At 35.1% G+C, this 19,460-nt stretch overlaps 3 protein-coding genes across 11 annotated transcripts; 2 read left to right on the forward strand and 1 right to left on the reverse strand.

Moving 5' to 3' along the window:
- Window positions 1-2,999: 2,999 nt before the first annotated feature.
- Window positions 3,000-9,857, forward strand: LOC121249257 (filament-like plant protein 7). 4 transcript variants are annotated; one of them, XM_041147989.1, is made up of 7 exons: window positions 3,000-3,225; window positions 3,307-3,418; window positions 4,228-4,375; window positions 5,493-5,631; window positions 5,839-8,314; window positions 8,486-8,546; window positions 9,077-9,857. In XM_041147989.1, the coding sequence occupies exons 3-7, from the start codon at window positions 4,277-4,279 to the stop codon at window positions 9,575-9,577; spliced, it is 3,276 nt and encodes a 1,091-aa protein (XP_041003923.1). In that variant the 5' UTR covers window positions 3,000-3,225; window positions 3,307-3,418; window positions 4,228-4,276; the 3' UTR covers window positions 9,578-9,857. The 4 variants fall into 4 exon arrangements, with proteins under 4 accessions (XP_041003923.1, XP_041003913.1, XP_041003906.1 ...); XM_041147979.1 differs by having other exon boundaries at window positions 3,002-3,225; window positions 4,196-4,375; window positions 5,487-5,631; XM_041147972.1 differs by having other exon boundaries at window positions 3,002-3,225; window positions 5,487-5,631.
- A 347-nt stretch (window positions 9,858-10,204) lies between these two features.
- On the reverse strand, window positions 10,205-13,617 carry LOC121249713 (protein IN CHLOROPLAST ATPASE BIOGENESIS, chloroplastic-like). Of its 6 annotated transcripts, none has more exons than XM_041148518.1 (12): window positions 13,457-13,617; window positions 13,224-13,307; window positions 12,161-12,235; window positions 12,029-12,071; window positions 11,901-11,958; window positions 11,644-11,811; window positions 11,485-11,547; window positions 11,299-11,393; window positions 11,116-11,197; window positions 10,893-11,003; window positions 10,579-10,755; window positions 10,205-10,388 (listed from the first exon to the last, which is right to left on the reverse strand). In XM_041148518.1, exons 1-11 carry the CDS (start codon window positions 13,569-13,571, stop codon window positions 10,615-10,617), a joined length of 1,035 nt encoding a protein of 344 aa, XP_041004452.1. In that variant the 5' UTR covers window positions 13,572-13,617; the 3' UTR covers window positions 10,205-10,388; window positions 10,579-10,614. The 6 variants fall into 6 exon arrangements, with proteins under 6 accessions (XP_041004452.1, XP_041004425.1, XP_041004449.1 ...); XM_041148491.1 differs by having other exon boundaries at window positions 11,485-11,565; window positions 13,224-13,328; window positions 13,457-13,610; XM_041148515.1 differs by lacking the exon at window positions 10,205-10,388 and having other exon boundaries at window positions 10,485-10,755.
- A 1,449-nt stretch (window positions 13,618-15,066) lies between these two features.
- LOC121249546 (protein ENHANCED PSEUDOMONAS SUSCEPTIBILITY 1-like) lies at window positions 15,067-16,714 on the forward strand. Its single transcript, XM_041148249.1, has one exon. It carries the CDS (start codon window positions 15,112-15,114, stop codon window positions 16,456-16,458), a length of 1,347 nt encoding a protein of 448 aa, XP_041004183.1. The 5' UTR covers window positions 15,067-15,111; the 3' UTR covers window positions 16,459-16,714.
- The last annotated feature ends 2,746 nt before the right edge of the window (window positions 16,715-19,460 follow it).

Genomic DNA, 19,460 nt, shown 5'->3' on the forward strand with positions numbered 1-19,460 from the left:
CCTGATCATGTACTGCATGCATGATCAATATGTTACAACAAGAATGAATATTGGTCCATTCTTGACAGCAAAATAAAGCAATTAAGACACTCCGAATTAAGTTGTCTGGCAAGGACTGCAATAATAATATTGCTTTGTAGATGAAATTTAAATATTTTTTATTTAATAAGATATTGTTAAAAGTGGATTCGTGTAGGAAACTCCATGATATTTATTCTGGGAGGACGTTAGTGCTTTATATCTGGCAAAATGTGGGCCTACAGTGTTAGAAGCCGATGTGACAAAATTCCGTGAAGATGGTTCGGTTTGGTGAGTAGTCATTAAAGTTTATTCAGCATGCATAGAGAATGCCATACATGCAAGTCCAGTAGAATCCTATGTGGAAAAATAATAATCAAGTTACTTATTTTCACCCACGAAAAAGGGAGAAAAACAAATAGTAGGTCAATGCTCTTCATTGCGTACCTACGTGTTGGTTTATGTGCGGTGTGAATCTAGTTTGTTTTCATAAATCATCTCATTTCATTTTATCTGTGAAAACAGACAAGCCCACTCGATTATTCTTAAGCCATTATTAACAATTTTAATAAAAAAACTTATGCTCATCGTTTTTATCAATGCTTTGAATACCGTACCGGACGCCGTACCGGTTAAGGCATTGGAACGAAATATTTCAGTACTGGTACCGTTTCGGGATAGCGTTTCGGGATAACGTTTCGGGATAGTCAATCTATAAATAAATTATATATATATATAAATTATATTCCAAAATAATAGTCTATATATAAATAAATTATATACAAATACATATATATAAATTATAAATAGTCTAGTCTGAATTGGGAGTTAAAAAATAAGCTTCTAGTTTGAAAAAACGAAAAAAAAAAAAAAAACACAGGCCGAAATATAGGCCGGTACAGGCCGAAATTGAAGCCGGTACGACCGGTACAGGCTGGTACGGAACAGATATAGTACCTGTACCGACTGAACGGCCGAAACGAAAAATTTCGACCCTACCGGCCGGTACGGTACGAAATTTAAAACACTGGTTTTTATACTACACATCTATTTTTTTTTTTTTTAACAGGTATGCAATATAAGGATGATGAGTAGAAAAATTATTTCTGTATAAATTTTCAACAAATTTTTTATAAAAAAAATTAATCATATAGGAAAAAAAATATAAGATCCACATTTTACAAAGGGTGGCCTGCGAACTTTACAAATCATTACTCTTATAACCATTCACTTTCACTAATTACAAGGCAAACTCAAACTTCATTACCCAATTTAACAGAGCATCCCCCATTGTGCTTGCTTATAAATGCAAAGAGTCTTCAAAATAACATATAAAGTTAAGTGTCCCACATAACAAAGAAAGATTGCATCAGAAAATCCAGGAAATAAGAGAAGGCCGGGGGATGAGACTAAGAAAAAACTAAAGGAAGAAGTAAGAGTAATAAAGAATGGGGCGCATTGGCTTTGGTTGTAGGTGAAACTCAACAACCGATCGAATATACTGCAAAAGAGAGGGACCAGTGGCCAACTAAATAGTCATTATCATAGTTTTATTTTAATTAAATTAGATAGGAGAGACTGATCTAGAGTTTAGACAGATACCAAGATCAGTACTAAGCTTAATGATTACACACTATATTATGATATGTGGAGTACGATCTTATCTTAATGGTCGCATTCAGACAAAAAGCTTGCTTATATACAATATAAATATGATCTAGACAGAAAGCATGCTTAGGAAGGAGGGAAAAATGAAAGATAGAGAGATAGAAAGAGATATTAAAAAGAAAACATTATTTTTTAAGATAATAAATAAATAAAAGCAACATTATCTAAAAAAATTAAAAATGACATTAATTTATACCATGTTATAAGGTCACCTTACCTACCCCACTACCAAGACATGCAAATAAATTAAATGAGTGATACAGTAGTGCCAAATACCCTTTTTCTTTTGTTTTGTTGTTTGATTATTCATTGCTTTGAAGGATCCCAAAAACATTTATTCTTACAAATGGTACTGTCTTGTTTAATTACAATTCTTGATTATATAATAAATCATCTTGGTCCTGTGTACTTTAGGCTCCCTCACTTCCTGAATATATATATATATATATAGAGAGAGAGAGAGAGAGAGAGAGAAAGATATGCTATCAATTCCCAAATAATATTTTTCACTGTAAGAAAAAAACGTTTTCTCTGTAAAATTAAAACAAAGACAATACTTCCCCCCTTCTAAACAAAATTAATAAAATAAAATTATTCATGAGCTTATCTTAATTTCTTTTGTAAACAAAAAATTAATATATACATATATATATATATAATATACCAAAATTTATTATTAGCTAATTTCATACCAACAAAATAGGCCTTAAGATATTATAATTACCTCAAGTTTTTCCAAAATTTAACAACTAATTTCTCAAATTCTCATAAAAATTAAAAACCAATCTACTTAGAGATAGTTTGGATAATGAGATAAGATGGTTTTAGATAAGTTGAATAAAATATTGTTAGAATATTATTTTTTAATATTATTATTGTTTTAAAATTGAAAAAATTAAATTTTTTATTATGTTTTGTATAAGAATTTGAAAAAGTTGTAATGATGAGATGAGTTGAGAAGTTTTGTATCTAAAAAATCCTTAAATTAATATTGTATTTTAAGTACAATATTAAGTTTTATTTAATCCCATGTTAAAATTTTCTAAATCTAAAGGAAAACTAGGTTTTTGTTCATTGAAATATACATATAGTTACATCAATAATATTTATAAATTATTTTAACTTCATTAAATAAATAAATATAAATGAACAAAATTTAAAAAAAAAAAAAATAGAGACAGAGAACCTGATGAACCGGACAAAGACCTCCGCTCTTCCTGTCCGTTCGATCAAAAGGCGAAAGCAAAAGCAGACCCAAAACCGCGCGCAACGCAACGAAACCCGTCAAACCACCAACGACCACGAACACACCAACGTGTCCCTTCTATGCGTCAGATCCCAGCCGACACTTTCCCCAAAAACCATCTCTCTCGTTTTTTTGACTCTTTACTCCGCAACTCTCTTTAGCATTTACTTTTCCTACTTACCAAACACAGGCAGGCACTGTTATGGTAATCTCTTCTATAAGGTTGTGCTGTTTCTCTTGCTTTGTTGCGATCTTCTCCTCCCACCCATTTCTCTCTGCAAGTGGCTGTGTCGGTGAGTTCGAAACCTGTCACACATTATTATACATCATTATATAAATGCATGATGTCTCTGGGTTCTCTTTGCTTGTTGCAGCTTTCTGGAAATAGCAAGTTTGTACTCCAGAGTCGTATATCTCCGCTTTCTAGGCTTTGTTCTCGATTCTGATTACCCATGCGCAGTGAAACCCGGTGCTTCACTGTCAAAGGTGAGAGACAGCCTTAAAAGCATTCAAATTTACTGCCTTATTGACTGTAGCTTAGTGGCAAAACCACTGGTCTTGCCTCTTGCTTGTGGGTTTTGCGTTTATTAATTAAGTCTGTTGAATGTAATGTTTGATACGGGGTCTATGCCATAATGCGAAGGCACAAGGTTGTGTGAATTGCAAAATTTAGTTATAGGATGTAAAATTGTCGTGCTGCTAATGGTTTGATTCGTAAGATGAGACTATGGTATGCTCTTGTTTAGGTATTGTTTTGATAGCATTTATTTTAGATTTAGGAGAGGAAGGGAAATACATTCAGAATGTTCCATCGCAAAAAGATATTAATTTTAAGATTTTGATTTGGGGATAGCAGTGTCATGGCCTTTTTGTTCGCCTTCAGTTTTTCAGGATGTGGTAACTTATTTATTAGTAGAGTGCATTTGGCCGGTAACCATTCTGATTTCTGAGTGGGGTACATGCATGCTTTCTGTTATGCTTCCGATTTTTTTTTCAAATTTTGGCCTGTTGAGATGTAGTTTCCGGTGGTAAAACGTCAATACTCTTGAGACGGTATGCTTTTTTCTCTTGTATGCTTCTTGTGTGCTTATATGGCACCCCTATGTGCTTTTCGTTTTAATGTTTACTTTACTCTTAAAAAAAAATGAAAAATATCTAATGAATGGAACTATAATTTCAAGAAAGTTTGTTGCAAGAAGATTTTTTTAAAGATTACTGTATATGACTATGTGATCCAGATTAGTTTCTGATATGAAACAACAGTCGTGCATTTTTTCTTTCAATGTTCTGTGCAGATTCTTTCTATAAAGTCCTTTCACTATTCAAGCTGGAGTGGGTAGCATAATGGACCACAAGACATGGCTTTGGAGGAAGAAATCTTCAGAGAAGACCATCATCTCAGCTGACACAATACACAACTCTTCAAAAGGAAATGAAGAAGAGGTAATTCATTAATGTTTTGCTTGGTCAGTTATTTCTTTGCCAGTTTGAAATGAGATTATTATCAGCGTTGTTTGGGATTATTTCATCCAGTCTACTGATAGAAGTTTCCACTTTATTAAGAAGGTTAATTTCAGCTATCAGATGATTGACTTTATGAATTACAATTAAAAAAAAAAGTATGTAGATTTAAGGATGGAAATTTAACATAGATAATAATTGGCTATGCATCGCTTCAAGGCAGGCGACCAGCAAAGTGAATTTTGTTAGTCATTAGTCTTGATGGAATCAAGTTTTGAATTTACTAGTTCTATCTTTTTCTTATTGGGGGGTCCTGCTAATTAGTATTCCACAAGGGAGGAGGGGCTGGCTGACAAACATCTGAATCAGATTTTTAGAACTGAGATACTTTTATCTGCAAGCTTTTCCATGAAGCCTTCTGCTTTTAGATTGATTTTGCACATTAGTTGAAGGTTGTCACTGAAAAGCTTGTGTTATATGTTCATAAAAACGAAATTACCATAACATTTAAATTTTTAATAGAAGGATTTGTTTCCATTGGATGATACCATGGTTGATACCAAAACTTTGATTCATAGAAATAATGGTTCAATTAGAGGTTTATAAAAAAAAATTGGTATTTGAAAGATCAAAGTAGTCTCTCTTAGATACCATAGTTCCTTTCCAAGTCTGCAACTATTTTCACGGAGACACATTGGCATGCTTTGAATCATCCATCTCCTCAAATTAAGGCTCCTTGTTTGGTTAAAATAATCTTTACTTTTGTTAATGAAAGAAAAGATTGTATCTGTGTGGTGTACCTTCCAATGAATACTAAATATGCTCTGTGTGATTCTAGGATGTATAAGCTTTACCAGAATTTACCTAGTGATTGTCGTTCAGAAGTTGGTGCCTGCCATTACTAGCAAAGAAAACTTAAAAACAAATGATCCCTAGAGGCATTCTCAATTGATCAGCTTTCTGCTGCCTGTCCTCACTTGCTGAACATTTTCCATATGGATTATTTATTTATTTTTCCTTTTTCGTTTTCGTTTTGGGAGCTGTTTTATGGACTTAGAAGAATTATTAGTACCTGGACTCTTTTTCTCTCTAGATACAGACACTTCTGACCGAGAAAGCCGAATTGGAGAAAGACCTGAAAATCCTAGATGATAAACTTTCTTCAGCCCTCTCCGAGTGTGAAGCTAAAGATGAACTTGAAAAGAAGCATGCAAAGACGGCCCAGGAAGCAATTTCAGGTGATATGATGTCATTTTACCCCCTTTCTAGTTCCCTTGTAATTTGTTGCAAAAGTATGGATTGCACTGTGTGCTTCTCTTGTTCAAAAATTGAAACTTTTTCATATATGGTTCGCAAAATTACCGATTGCCTTATGATGTGGATGCTGTTAAATTATGTCTTCATTTGACAGCATAGTAATTCCTTTGTTGACTGATTTTTTGAAGACTGGGAGAAGGCAGAAGCAGAAGTAGCATCCCTAAAACGAGAATTAGATGAAGCTTTGCAACAGAGAGTAGCTGGTGAAGAAAGGTCAGTGCAATTGGACGTAGCACTCAGGGAATGTATGCAACAGCTACGTTTTGTTCGAGAAGAGCAGGAGAAAAGAATTCATGATGCTGTTATGAAGACGTCTAAAGAATTTGAAAAATCTCAGATGGTTTTAGAGGAGAAGTTAGCAGAGACCAGTAAGAGGCTTGCCAAAATAGGCATTGAAAATTCTCACCTTACCAATGCTCTCTTAGCAAAGGAGAAGTCAATTGAAGATGTTAATAAACAGTTGACTCAGAAGGAGGCAGATTTTAGTGCACTAATGACTAGATTACAATCCATGGAGAAAGATAATGCTTCTCTGAAGTATGAGGTTCGAGTCCTCGAGAAGGAGCTTGAGATCCGAAATGAGGAAAGAGAATTTAATCGCCGAACAGCTGATGCATCTCACAAGCAACACCTAGAGAGTGTGAAGAAAATAGCAAAGTTGGAATCAGAGTGTCAGAGGTTGCGTCTCCTAGTCAGGAAGCGACTGCCAGGACCTGCTGCTTTAGCAAAAATGAAAAATGAAGTTGAGATGCTGGGAAGGGATTCAGTTGAAATGAGGAGAAGGAAGTTGAATACAACTGCTTTCATGGTTGACTCTGCAGTTGATGACTCTCCTGAGAATCCAACTAAAAGGATTGGTATTCTTGCTGACCAATTATGTGCTATGGAAGAAGAGAATAAGAATCTCAAGGAAACCCTTCATAAAAAAGCAAATGAACTGCAATTTTCAAGGGTAATGTATGCTCGTACAGCATCTAAATTATCACAAGTGGAATTGCAGCTTGAAGAAGAGTCCAAAGGTCAGAGCATCGTAGAGCCATCAAGGATTACTCTTATGTCACATGATCTCTCTCTCGCATCAATGTCTGACATTGGCAGTGATGATAAGGTTAGCTGTGCTGAATCGTGGGCTTCTGCTTTGATTACAGAACTGGAACACTTTAGAAATGGAAAACAAAAGGGTTCACCTTTATCTAAAACTATTGGAACTTCGGACATCAACCTGATGGATGACTTCGTTGAGATGGAAAGATTAGCTTTAGTCTCTGTTGATAAACCATTTGGGAGTTCTCAGGTTTCTTCACATGAAGTTAATGCAATTTCTCGCCCCTTGGATGAGAGTTCCTCAGAGTTAGCTGGAATGCAGATAGTTCCATTGTCTGACTCTGAATCAGGCTTCAATGTGTCAAACCAGGAAATCAGGTCCAAAGATACATCTATCAGTAAAGTTCCGGGTTGGCTTCAGGATATACTAAAAGTGTTATTGGAGCAAAACTGCATCACGCAGAGAAACCCATATGAATTACTTGAGGATATCAGAGAAGCTTTGCCATATATCTATAGTCCAAATTCCATCAGTGTTGTTGATGCAGGGGAAAGATCAAACAATCCTGATGCATTTAATGCCCCAGTCCTAAGTGGCTACATCTCAGAGAAAGCATCAAATAAATCTTCAGTGATGGTTTTATCAGATATTGATGTCTCGTTGACAGAAAAGAGCAACCCGCAGTTGCAATTGGATCTTAGAAAGTCAATAGGAAAAATAATTGAGCTTATTGAAGGGATCAGTTTGTCATCTCTGGATTATGATAATCCCGATACCTTGGCCAGAAAGGATGGGAATACATTCACATACAAGAATTCGGAAACAGCTTCCGGGTACATGGTCCGGGTTTTCCAGTGGAAAATTTCTGAACTCGGTGCTGTTTTACAACAATTTGTTCGTACTTGTGATGATCTTTTGAGTGGAAAGGCTAATATAGACAAATTTGCCCAGGAATTAACTATTTCTTTAGAGTGGATTATGAACCATTGCTTTTCCCTACAAGATGTTTCCAACATGAGGGAGGCGATTATGAAGCATTTTGATTGTGATGAATCGCGAAGTGAAAGCGAGGCAGAAGTTGGAACAATTGGTCATTTTTCCGAAGCAGGACGTGTTCCTAGAGAATATTTATCATATTTGCCCCTCACTGCTGCTTCAAATGGCAATCGTCTTCAGTCTACAGTAAAGGAAGAAAATAGGAATCCAATAGAGGAATTGATGAATTTGAAGTCTGCAAAGAAAGGCTTGGAAGGAAGGCCTCAGTCAGCTACTGATACTAGTGAATCCTTGATGAGTCAGCTCCATGAATCCGAAAAAACCATTGCAAGCTTGCAAACAGAGCTGGAAACTCTAAAAAAATCAACACAAAAGATTGAGAATCAAATCGAAAGTCACAAGTTGATGAATGAAGATCTTGACAGACAGCTTACAGTGGCCAGAGTGGAACTAAATGAGGCACAACAGAAGTTTTCGTCACTAGAAGTGGAGCTGGATGACAAAAATAACTGTTGTGAAGAATTAGAGGCCACATGTCTTGAACTGCAGCTCCAACTTGAAAGGTACTAGTGTGTGTATATATATATATTTTTTATAAGTAGGTACTAGTATATATATACACACCTTTATATTTAGATTTTTTTTTTTTATGATTTGACTTCCCTTCTAAAATATTTTTTTACTTCTAATTATTTGAATTACTGAGGTTTCTCTTTTATCTGATGTATGTTCAGCGTTACAAAGAAGGAAAGCCCAAGCAATGACCCCAATCAGGAAGAAAAGCAACTTCGCACTGTAAGTTCTTATTGTCTTACTAGATGTACCCTGATTGTGGGGGAAATACTCCATATTTTTCTTATCTTTTTTACAATCCGGTACATTTGATGACAACTGAAGCTGCCTCTCTAGAATGTAGTCTTTGGAAGTGTATATACATAATCGGCGAACATTTACAATGCAGAGAGGTATTTAAGCAGTAAACGTTTTTTGTTGCATGGAGAGAATATATTTCAGACCAGAAAAATTTTGTTTTTATAAATAAAAACTAATAAACAGAAATGTATCTGTACTAGGTTTGCTTTACATGCCTCCCACCCCCAACCCCCTCTTCTCTTTTTGAATAGCACAGGAGGATCTGTCATTGGCGAAGAGCGAGGACTTAATGTTGAAAATAAAATAAGAGAAATTTATTGTAATATATTTAATATCACTATTACCAATTTCATCTAATTTATGAACTTTACAATGTTTACTTGGTAGCACTGAAGTTGCATTTTTGCACATTACCGTGGTCTTGAGTATAGTGCTGTTGATCAATCTTGCAGGATTGGGAGATTACAGCTGCTTCAGAGAAGTTGGCAGAGTGCCAGGAGACGATCCTAAACCTTGGAAAGCAGTTGAAGGCATTGGCTGCACCAAAGGAAGCCGCCCTTTTTGACAAGGTCATAGCTAGCCCCATGCACACAGCTTCCACCACCCCCACCACAGCTACAACGCCAACCCCACCCAAGGATAAGATCATGAACCAGCGCACGTCTTTACTTGATAAGATGCTAGCGGAGGATGATGATGCAGCTAAGAATCTTAAATCTCCAAAGACCAAAGAAATAGATGGAAATTTCACTAGAAAAATTAACGGGCCATTCCAGCCTCCAGAAAATATTGTTGTTTTAAATGGGGTTAGATACGAGAATGACAACGTCTCAGCCAGGAGTCTTGCTATTGTGGCTAGCAAAAAACGGGGAGGTGGGAGTTTATGGAGAAAGCTGTTGTGGAGAAAGAAGAAAGGTACCAGCAAGAAAGCGCCTCTCCTATTTGTCCCGTGACAAACATCTTAGTAGTAATAATAAAGTGATGGCAAGCTTGTTGCTCAGGTTCCATTTTTTTCACCAATGTTGTTGTTTGGTTTGTTGTGGGCAAAGTGGGAGATAATAAGTCTTGGCTTTTACCAGTCATATGAGAGAGAGAGAGAGAGAGAGAGAGAGGGGGGGGGGGTGGAGATTTGATGCTGTGTTTGTTAATGCTGTATATAGAACTGATGCCCTGACAATTATAGAGGTTACAGCGCAGTGAAGATGCTCCTAAAGGTGAAAACTTTTTACTTGAGTCATGCTTGATAGTTGCGTATTAGGAATTGCAAATGAGCCGTTCTTGGTTTTTCAAAACAGTGATTGACTCTGCTATCTTCCATGCCGAAGAAATAAGAGGAATTTTCATGGTAATTTGTATTCCATTTCCCCCTTTGAGCAAAAGAATGCATACAATCCTTATGCGAACTCTAAAACCGAATGAAAAGGATTCATTCAAAGCCTATAATTTGGTTTGGGTAGACTTCTGATGCACAGTAGGACGAGTGTACGCTTTATTCTCAGCTCTATTTGCATTTTAGCATACACAGAATTTTCAACAACTCGCATACTGCGAAATGAAAGTCAACTTCAAATTTCCTTGAATAGAGACGATCTCGATGTGAACCTTTTACTAAGTCCAATATTCCATTATTTTTCCTATGGTACCACCATGAACCCTTGATGCCTATGCCCCAAACATAATTGATCATATTTTCGCACATCTTAGCCAGCAAAGTTCGCCGCCGTATTTCAAACTAGTGGTTAGTCTGCCACCCAATGCCGCCATCTGATCAGCAGTCGAAACTTCAAAAAATAAATAAATAAAAGCTTCTTTCCAATAAAAAAGAATTGATAATGATACTCGATAATCAGCCCACAAGTCAAAAACACTTCTAAATATTCTGATTCCCTTTTGCGCTCTGAAGCAATAATGACATCCAAAATTTGATCTTATACAGGTATACAGGATTGCTTACAGAAAGTGCTAGAGAAAGAAACGGATAACTCCCTCCTCAATCTCTGTATAGTACAAATTTCGCAACATCAGGGAGTCCTGCCTCTTTATAACATTCAGCAATTCTTTCCACGGAGTCATCCCAACTCCCTTCAATGGAGGATAAATCCAACAAGAAGGCAGCTTCGTCCAATGCAATCTACACATTTGATTTGAAGACGCAGAACAGATGAAAATGGCATACACCACCATTATGATTCTTCTCAGATGGATTAGACACTTGGAGTTATCGATAGTACCCAATAGAATACGTAAATGAACTGCAAGTATTAGTACCTGAGCAGGAGCCTTTCCCTTCTTAAGATCAGCTTCCTTTCCCTCTTCTGTCACCTTCTCCTTAATGTACTCAATCTGCTCATCCTCCCATTGTGCTATTTCTGCTACTTCCTGCATGTAGACTAATCTTGCATAGAATACCAAAAAAGGATAATATGAAAAGAATAAAATAAGAGAGAGCTTATAAAGGCAATGCGGGAAATATCATGAAAAGGGTCCACACCTGGTATTTACAGCCCAAAGTCCACCATGGCGATTTTAGGGCTCCCCTGGCAGCATCTTTAGCTTCTAGTTTACGACCAACCCTATAAAATAGCCAAAAATAATTCCTTTGAGGATGAAAGCTAAGCATGCAGTAAAAGTTTAGAACTCCTGGGAGATGCTGGTAAGAGATGATACTAGGAACCTCAGCAAAACCTCTGAATTGAACACAAATGGTCGAGCAAATCCTGGAAAATGCTCCTTCTTGGTATAAAATTCTCCGGTCACCAAAGCTGAAACCTTTCACAAAGCACATATATAAGTAGTTAACATTTTATGTTCACTAACCAAATACCACTTAGAAACAGCATCACCAAATCAGTCATCTTACATGGTCACCCTCTTCAAAATGGCGCGTCACTTTACGCTCTAAGACATCCGGAAACAAACCAACCTGAAAGGTGAATTGTTTCTAACAATCTATTTGAGATCCATAACAGTGTAAGTACCATATTCAATGGTTGAGTACAACCAGAAATCCTTTTTATACCTTTTTTAAGAGGTAGACATCTAGATTTGAGATCTGAGACTTGGCATAGTCACCCATTCTGTAAAGTTTCTCCCCAGCATCAGCTGCAGCATGAAATAGCTCGCCATTGCTTTCTGAAGAGCTGTTGGCATCTTCTTCAACTAATATTCTGTGCATAAATAGGTCTACCTGTATCCAGAAGAGAGGCAAAACGAAAAGGCATTTACAGTGGATTCTTGCCATGCTGTAATGCACAAGAATATTCACACGTCACTAACATTCTTGGCTAAAAGCCATACTCCGTGCTTTCTGACTTCCACCACTGGCATCTCCATCCTGTGGATATCAAAGAAGATCAATCAAGCAGAACAAAATTATCCACAAAATGCTTGTGAATTATACATACCCAGGTGGAGCTGTAGGCCATCTCAGCAGTGCAGTTACAGCACCTATTAACGAGGCAATGGTATAACAGCTTCAGCTCAATATATTTCTGAGGTAAATGCAGTGCCAAATACATGCAATGACATAGCTATACCTGAGCTGTTTTTTGTCAGTGGAATGGCAAGGGGGATTAACCCCTGCTTGGCTCCAGGAGACAAAATGGATTCACCTATTAAGATCAATAAATATGCAGAATCACATTAGGATTTCAAGTTATGAGAAAGGGGAACAAGAAGTATTCCTACATATAAAAGTATAGAACTCATGGGGAAAGTGTTGGTCATCGTATGGTACTTGTGCAGTGTATATGCGTCTAATCCATATTTTTGGGCTCCCTGGATGCCGGGACTATTGACAGCTGAAGTTCAAGATTAAAAAATCAAGGAAACATCAGCAACCAAAACTAGATGGTGAAAACTCGAAGAAGGCATAAGACTCTTGTTGCATGTTTGTATGCACAGTAAGGAAGACAACACCGGAATTAGATAAATTCTCGAAACCTCATATAATATCAGACATTTTCTTTTCAAAGACACAATTCTTAGAATGTTTTCGTCTGACGAGATTGCTGATCAAAGACTACAAAAATCAAGGACCCAAAATGCCACATTCAATTATAAGCATGAATTCTCATTCTGAGGCAATGTATTTAATCTCCAAGGTCCGTAACTTAGTACTGTGTTTTCACATGCTAAAAAAATTCCACAAACATTTTTTCAATCAGTAAAAAGAAAGAATCGCAAGCATAAGTTCTGGGACTACATTTTTCATAGAAACATATAAATTCTGTGATGAATAATGCAGGGGAAATAGAAACCTGGATGGCCTTCAAGTGACAAGAAGCTAAAAGTTAAGTTTATGGGTTCAGACACAATAGTATTATATTAGCTACTCACTCTCATTGTAGTTTATTACTCTCTATGAGATTTCATCACGCGTGAAACTGTCTGACACGGCATTGAAGGAAACAACACATATTAAAATAATTGAAATAAAACCCAATGACGAGAAAAAAGACGTTATCAACCTCTGGAAAATCTAGGAACAACGAAATTGATAACCTTTAACTGAAAAATATGACTAATATTCATTTTCAATAAAATTTACCAATTACCAAACAAAAAAGATAAGAGTTCGAGCAATGGATGATGACCCACCTCTAGTCTTAAGCATTCTCAGCAACTGACCCAAATGCTCGGGAGGCTGAGCAGCCGCCACATCCTTTATGAAAGTCATGTGGTCTACATTTTCAACAAGGCCAACTATGAAACTCAAGCACTTCCCAAAATCAGAACCACGCGAATAGTACGTGAATTAATTTCAAATCCATTCGCACATTGCATTACATTACGTGCGCAAATAAATGTGATGTTTGATGATCAAGTCTTACCGGGAGCTGGAGAGAAAGCAGAGCAACGAAGACGAGTTCTTCCATGGCCGAGAAGCAGAGTGGGCAGAGCGGCGCTACTTGGACCGCCGTACACCACTCCGCCACCAAGCTTCATTCTTTCAACTACCGATTTCTTATCGGTGCTTATCGGTTCGTCTTTCTTTTATCTTCTCTTTCTTTCGGTCTCAGTGGGTACATGAATTGTCATGGGCCTAAGTCAAGGCCCGACAGCTATCTACCCCCAGTTAGCCCAATAACTATTTTATTTAGAGTAATGATATACACAACCTTAGAGCACTCTCATTAGATTAGTCAAAATTAAATGACATTTTTTGGGAATATAAGATAAATTTAATTTTAATTATTCACATCAAATCTCCACATTAGATTATACATTTACTCATTATTAATAATGAATAACTAATAATTTCACAAATATTTAATTTTTTTAATATTTTATTTATTTTATTTTATCATATTTTACTATTATACCCATTATATATTAATTAATAATCATATTCTTATTAAATTAATATATCACTAACTCAAATTAATATATCAATTATGATAAAATATGTGATAGAAAAAAAGTGAGAGAGAAATAATTAATAAAATATGTATTTAATGTTTGTACAGTAACTTTCAAATTTAGAAAAACTTTTGAAAGTTACTGTAGAATATCTAATCCATTGTCAGCATATTTTGCTCTATAATAGTTAAATACTCAATGGATTTAAGTTTTAGGTAATCCAACGAGAGTGCTCTTAGGACGTGCAAATTTCACATTTGTTTTTTTGAAAAAAAGTGAAATCCTCTAGGTTTTCTAATTTTTTATTCAATTTATTCTCTCTCATTTTCCAAAATCTGATAAATATTTAACTCAAACTATCTCACTATTATTCACAATAAATCATCTTATTACTATTCACAAAATTCTCATCCAATCTTACCTCATTCCCAAACATATGGCTCTAAAATTCGGACAAAAACTCTATGGATCTACTCTTCGTGTGGTACTTAATTAAACATATTAAAAGCCTAACCCCATTCACTTGAATTCTACTCATCCTATGACTGACTAACTATAATGCATGTTCCACGAGAAGTACTAATATCGCATCCGCTATGTAAGTTTTATTTCAGCATTTTGGAGCTTATAATTGTTGACTTGCACCTATATACCTTTCTTCTACCGATTTTAATTAGAAGTTTAATTTCATCATTTTGCAGCTCATAAATGACAACAAGACATCTACAGTAAATAATACTAGGTATAAATTTTAAATAAATAAGTCTCGCACAAAAATTTGTAAAAGAGTGAATCGTAGTTTAAAAAAAAATAGATTTTTTACACTTTTCATGATGGATCAACTCTTTTTTGCAAAATTTTCAAAAAAAAAAAAAAAAACTCTTTTTAGCAAGAAGTGCAAGGAACTTATTTATTTATTTGGGATTTGTATAAATCAAATAGTATTATATAGAAATTACCTACCACATTCGTAATTAATTTGATATATACCTTTGACCATACTCCTTCGTTTGGTGATCTAGTTAGCTTCATCACAACGTAGTTTGTTAGCAAGAGAATTTGCCTATAAATAACGCATGAAAAATGGAGATTACAGTACACGTACGCACTTAATTCCTTTTGCAGAATGCAAAAAAACATGGTTCGCTTCCTTTCTACCAATACCATCCGATCCACGAGTAACTCAATTCGAAGGATGGAGTTAACTCCATGGGATCTCAATTTCCTCTTGCAGGAGCATATGCAAGGTGGCCTCCTCTTCCGTCTCAAACCTCAACATTTACAAGAACAAGCTCATCATCTACCTAAAAACGATGTGATTAATCGCCTAAAGGCCTCCCTCTCCCGCACACTGGACATTTTCTATCCCCTTGCCGGCCGCCTCGTCATGATCGAAAACGACGATAAGACCGCCAGTTTCTTCGTGGATTGCAATAATCATGGAGTCCAGTTCGTCCATGCAGTTGCGGATGGTGTCACTGTAGCCGATATTCTTGACCCCATCTACGTTCCACAAATTGTGGAATCCTTCTTTCTTATGAATCGTGCTCTCAACTACGAAGGCACTAATTCCAAGCCGTTGCTCTCTGTTCAAGTAACCGTCCTTGTCGATGGCTTCTTCATCGGTTGTTCACTAAACCATGCTGTTGCCGATGGCGCTTCATTCTGGCATTTCTTCAATACTTGGTCTGAAATCTCCCGGGGTTCCTATGACGTTAAATCGACACCGCTCCCAATATTCGAACGTAGTAGCTTTTTTGACGGTATCATCGACTTCCCCATCCACATACCAAACCCTTACAAAGAAAATGTTGAGAGGGTCGTTCATCCACCGCTGCAACAGAGGTATTTCCATTTTCCAAAAGAAAAGATAGCGGAACTTAAAGCAAAGGCCAACGCTGAAGTGAACACTAACAAGATCTCGTCTTTGCAAGCACTATTGGGTTATTTTTGGCTATCCATAACTCGTAGTCGTCGTCTGAATGACGATCAAGAGGTTCAGTACCTGATTGCTGTGGGGGCGAGGCAAAGAATGCACCCGCCATTGCCGAATCAGTACTTCGGGAATGCGGCCCAAGCGGTGATGGTCACAAGCACGGCAGGAGATCTAATACAACACGGACATGGTTGGGCAGCTTGGCATATAAATAATTTGCTTGCTTCGAAAATTGCAGAAGATCAGAGGAAGATCTTGGTTGATTGGTCGAAAAACCCTAGGATGGTAAAGTTTAGTGGCATGAGAAGTACTAAACTGCTCACCGGAAACTCCCCTCGATTTAATGTGTACGGTAATGATTTTGGTTGGGGAAGGCCGGTCGCAGTGCGAAACGGTGTTTCGCTCAAGTTCGAAGGGAATTTGACGGTGTTCCCTGGGAAGGAAGAGGGTAGCATTGATTTCGAAGCTTGCCTTTTGCCGGAGACATTGGATGCGATGGCGAAGGATGCAGAGTTTATGCATACTATCACCTCATGAAAGTCTCGATACAGATCGAACAAAGATGGTGGAATATTAACTAGCCTTGAGTCCATAAATAAATACTGGTGAACTCAAAGAAAATTAAATAAGAGAAATAAATGATTGATTTCCAAACACTGGATGGATGCCTATTATAATTAGTTTTGTTCGTCCCCATGATGCCAGTCCATTCGATTTCATGGGAAGCGTGCCAAAAAAATTTTTAATTTGAGATTGGAACATATAAATACATGTGTTGTTGTTTGCATTCAGAGATATTTTTTTTTTCAGGTAATTAGCTCAAGATAATTACTATAAACATAAATAAATTATATAAAAATAAATTTATAAATTGATGTAGATTCATGAGATCCGTTAGATCTATTTTACATTAAAAATAACTTTATAATCTAACGTACCATATCTAACTACATCAGTTCGTAAATTTACTTTTGTATAATTTTTTTATAATTAAAATATTTTTCTTAGTTCAATGGCCAGTATTAGTGTGATGCTCTCTTTTTATAATGGCGATGTAATATAGTAAAAACAAAAAATATTGTGGTTGTATAACAAAGTTTAATAATATGATATCCTTTTATAAGAAAACTATTAATGTTATGTTGACGGCTACCATTAATTGGATGGTAAGAGTATCTTAGCTCATTTGTGAATAGTAATAAAATAATTTATAAATAATAATAAAATTGTAATAAATAATTTGCGAACAATAGTTAGCCGTTTATGAATAATAGTTAGGTAAACTGAGATGGTTTTAGCTCCCAATTAAACACAGTCTAAGCCAAGTCTACAAGGAACCAATGCTGCAATTACGTTTGTAAATTGGTGCGAGGAAGAGGCACTTTCTATACATCTATATTGCGAGATAATTTAATTTTCAATTATTTTCCGGATCAAATATTGTCAATTAGGCTGGATAGAAAGTGTGTTATATTTGATAGTCAATAAAATAATAAAAATTCAGTTAATTAATTATAAATTTGTATTGCTTTATAAAGAACAAAAAAAAAAAAAAAAACTAAAAAAACATAGAGCCTAGGATTGGTTTGATTATATAAAATTAAACTATCTCATATCATCTCATCTCATCTTATATAATCATTACAACTTTTCAAACTCCTACAAAATATAATAAACAATTCAACTTTTTTCAAATCTAAAAATAAAAATTATATTAAAAAATTATATTATAATAATATTTTATTCAACTTTCAATCAAATATATTATCTTATCTCATTTAAACTGCGTAATTAAACGAGACCTAAATCCTCGTTTAGATGTTGAGATGAGATATCAACTCAACATCCAAATATCATTAAAATACAAATATTTTTTAATTTCAAATATTCAATTTTTTTATCAAATCATTATAATTTTTTCAAATTTATAGATAAAATATAAAAAATAATTCAATTTTTTCAAATCTCAAAATAAAAATAATATTATAATAATATTTTTATTTAACTTTTTCTTTCATTTTTTTAAACTTCATAAAATATTTTAACTCATCTCATCTTAACGTTTAAACGAGATCTTAAAAACTACCAACTGCACTTGAGGTCATACATTTTACTAGCACTTTAAAATGGAACTAAATATAGATGAAGTTAGATTAGGTTTAGATAGTGAGTTGAAATGATAAATTGAGATGAAAATTGAATAAAATATTATTATAATATTATTTTTTTATAAATATTATTTTAAATTTTAAAAAATTAAATTATTTATTATATTTTATATAAAAATTTATAATAATTATAATAATAAAATGAGATTGTTAGTATTTCTCAATTTAAACTGAGTCTAAATTTGTCCTTTTATTTTCTTAGCAACCGAATAAAGGGATAAGCTCCAAAATTCAAAAGCTTAATTTATTTTTCCAACTTTTTCAAGATCAAACAGAGCTAAATCATTGAGAGATGGAGAGCCGATTGTGTGTCGCACTGTCGTTGAACGGGGTGGCGTTGATGTGATATTTGATAGGAGAGCTTCTTGCATCTGGCCAAGGGCCCTGGCCGAGTCTGTGAGGTGCACCGTGGTGGCTAGAGATGGTTAAACCGGTTACACAAATAATTTTATTTTATTTTATTTTAATTTTAGTATAGATATTCACCGTTGGATACCCGTTGCGGAATAGACTGATGCGGTTAATGTCACATCACTTTTATGCTATTATAAAAAAGAAAGAAAAAAAAAAAGAAGAAGACTCGCTTCAAAAAATTATCTCACCTAAGCGCCAAACCAATCCCAAAATTTTTGGTATCTAGAAAGAAAATCGAGTAACCATGAAGCAATGTAAATCGGGATTTTTTTAATAAACAAAAATTAATAATCAGCCAGTAAAGCACATCATACCGTATAATTCACAATAAAATATAACGAATCATAAATTCATTTCGATTTAACTTTAGATAGCAAATATAAACAAAGGAATTGAAAAATAGATCTTTGTAAGTATATACAAAATGGTAAAGAAAAAAGAAGTACTTGAAACCGAAACTACTTGAATCGATATGGGTTTGCGACCGTTGAGTTTTGACCGTGAAAACCTAAAAGAAACTGAGTTTTAAGGTGAAGAACTTGACGGGAGTTTTGGTATAGAGGAAGAAAAAAGGGGCAACGGGTAGAAATTGTAGAGAACTCCATTGGAGAGCACGGGAATGTTTTTTTTTTCTCCTCTAGGTGTGTTCGATGCGAGTTCAATCCTGGAGGTGAAAATTAAGATTTTGTTTGGATGTTAACTGAGTTGAGTTGAGATAATAAAATATTGTTAGAATATTATTTATTATTATTATTATTATTATTTTGAGATTTGAAAAAGTTAAATTTTTTATTATATTTTATATTGAAATTTGAAAAAGTTATAATAATAAGTTGAGATAAGTTGAAATGGGTTTACTTTCCAAACGAAGCCTAATTTGTTTTCGTGGGAGTGGAGTTTGATTTCAAAAGGAAATCAAAGGTGCAAACACACCATTTAACTAAGTCTGACATGGAA

This window comes from Juglans microcarpa x Juglans regia, chromosome 1D (assembly GCF_004785595.1).
Source record: "Juglans microcarpa x Juglans regia isolate MS1-56 chromosome 1D, Jm3101_v1.0, whole genome shotgun sequence".
NCBI lineage: Eukaryota > Viridiplantae > Streptophyta > Magnoliopsida > Fagales > Juglandaceae > Juglans > Juglans microcarpa x Juglans regia.

What these genes read in the sequence shown, in the direction of transcription:
- LOC121249257 (XM_041147979.1), top strand. Translation starts at nt 4,277, where the DNA reads ATGGACCACAAGACATGGCTTTGGAGGAAGAAATCTTCAGAGAAGACC. An exon ending in CTGCAGCTCCAACTTGAAAG is followed by an intron (nt 8,315 to 8,485) that starts GTACTAGTGTGT and finishes ATGTATGTTCAG; the next exon opens with CGTTACAAAGAAGGAAAGCC. An exon ending in AAGAAAAGCAACTTCGCACT is followed by an intron (nt 8,547 to 9,076) that starts GTAAGTTCTTAT and finishes TCAATCTTGCAG; the next exon opens with GATTGGGAGATTACAGCTGC.
- LOC121249713 (XM_041148491.1), bottom strand. Translation starts at nt 13,571, where the DNA reads ATGAAGCTTGGTGGCGGAGTGGTGTACGGCGGTCCAAGTAGCGCCGCT. An exon ending in TGCTTTCTCTCCAGCTCCCG is followed by an intron (nt 13,329 to 13,456) that starts GTAAGACTTGAT and finishes TGAGTTTCATAG; the next exon opens with TTGGCCTTGTTGAAAATGTA. An exon ending in GAGAATGCTTAAGACTAGAG is followed by an intron (nt 12,236 to 13,223) that starts GTGGGTCATCAT and finishes TGATCTTAATAG; the next exon opens with GTGAATCCATTTTGTCTCCT.
- LOC121249546 (XM_041148249.1), top strand. Translation starts at nt 15,112, where the DNA reads ATGCAAAAAAACATGGTTCGCTTCCTTTCTACCAATACCATCCGATCC.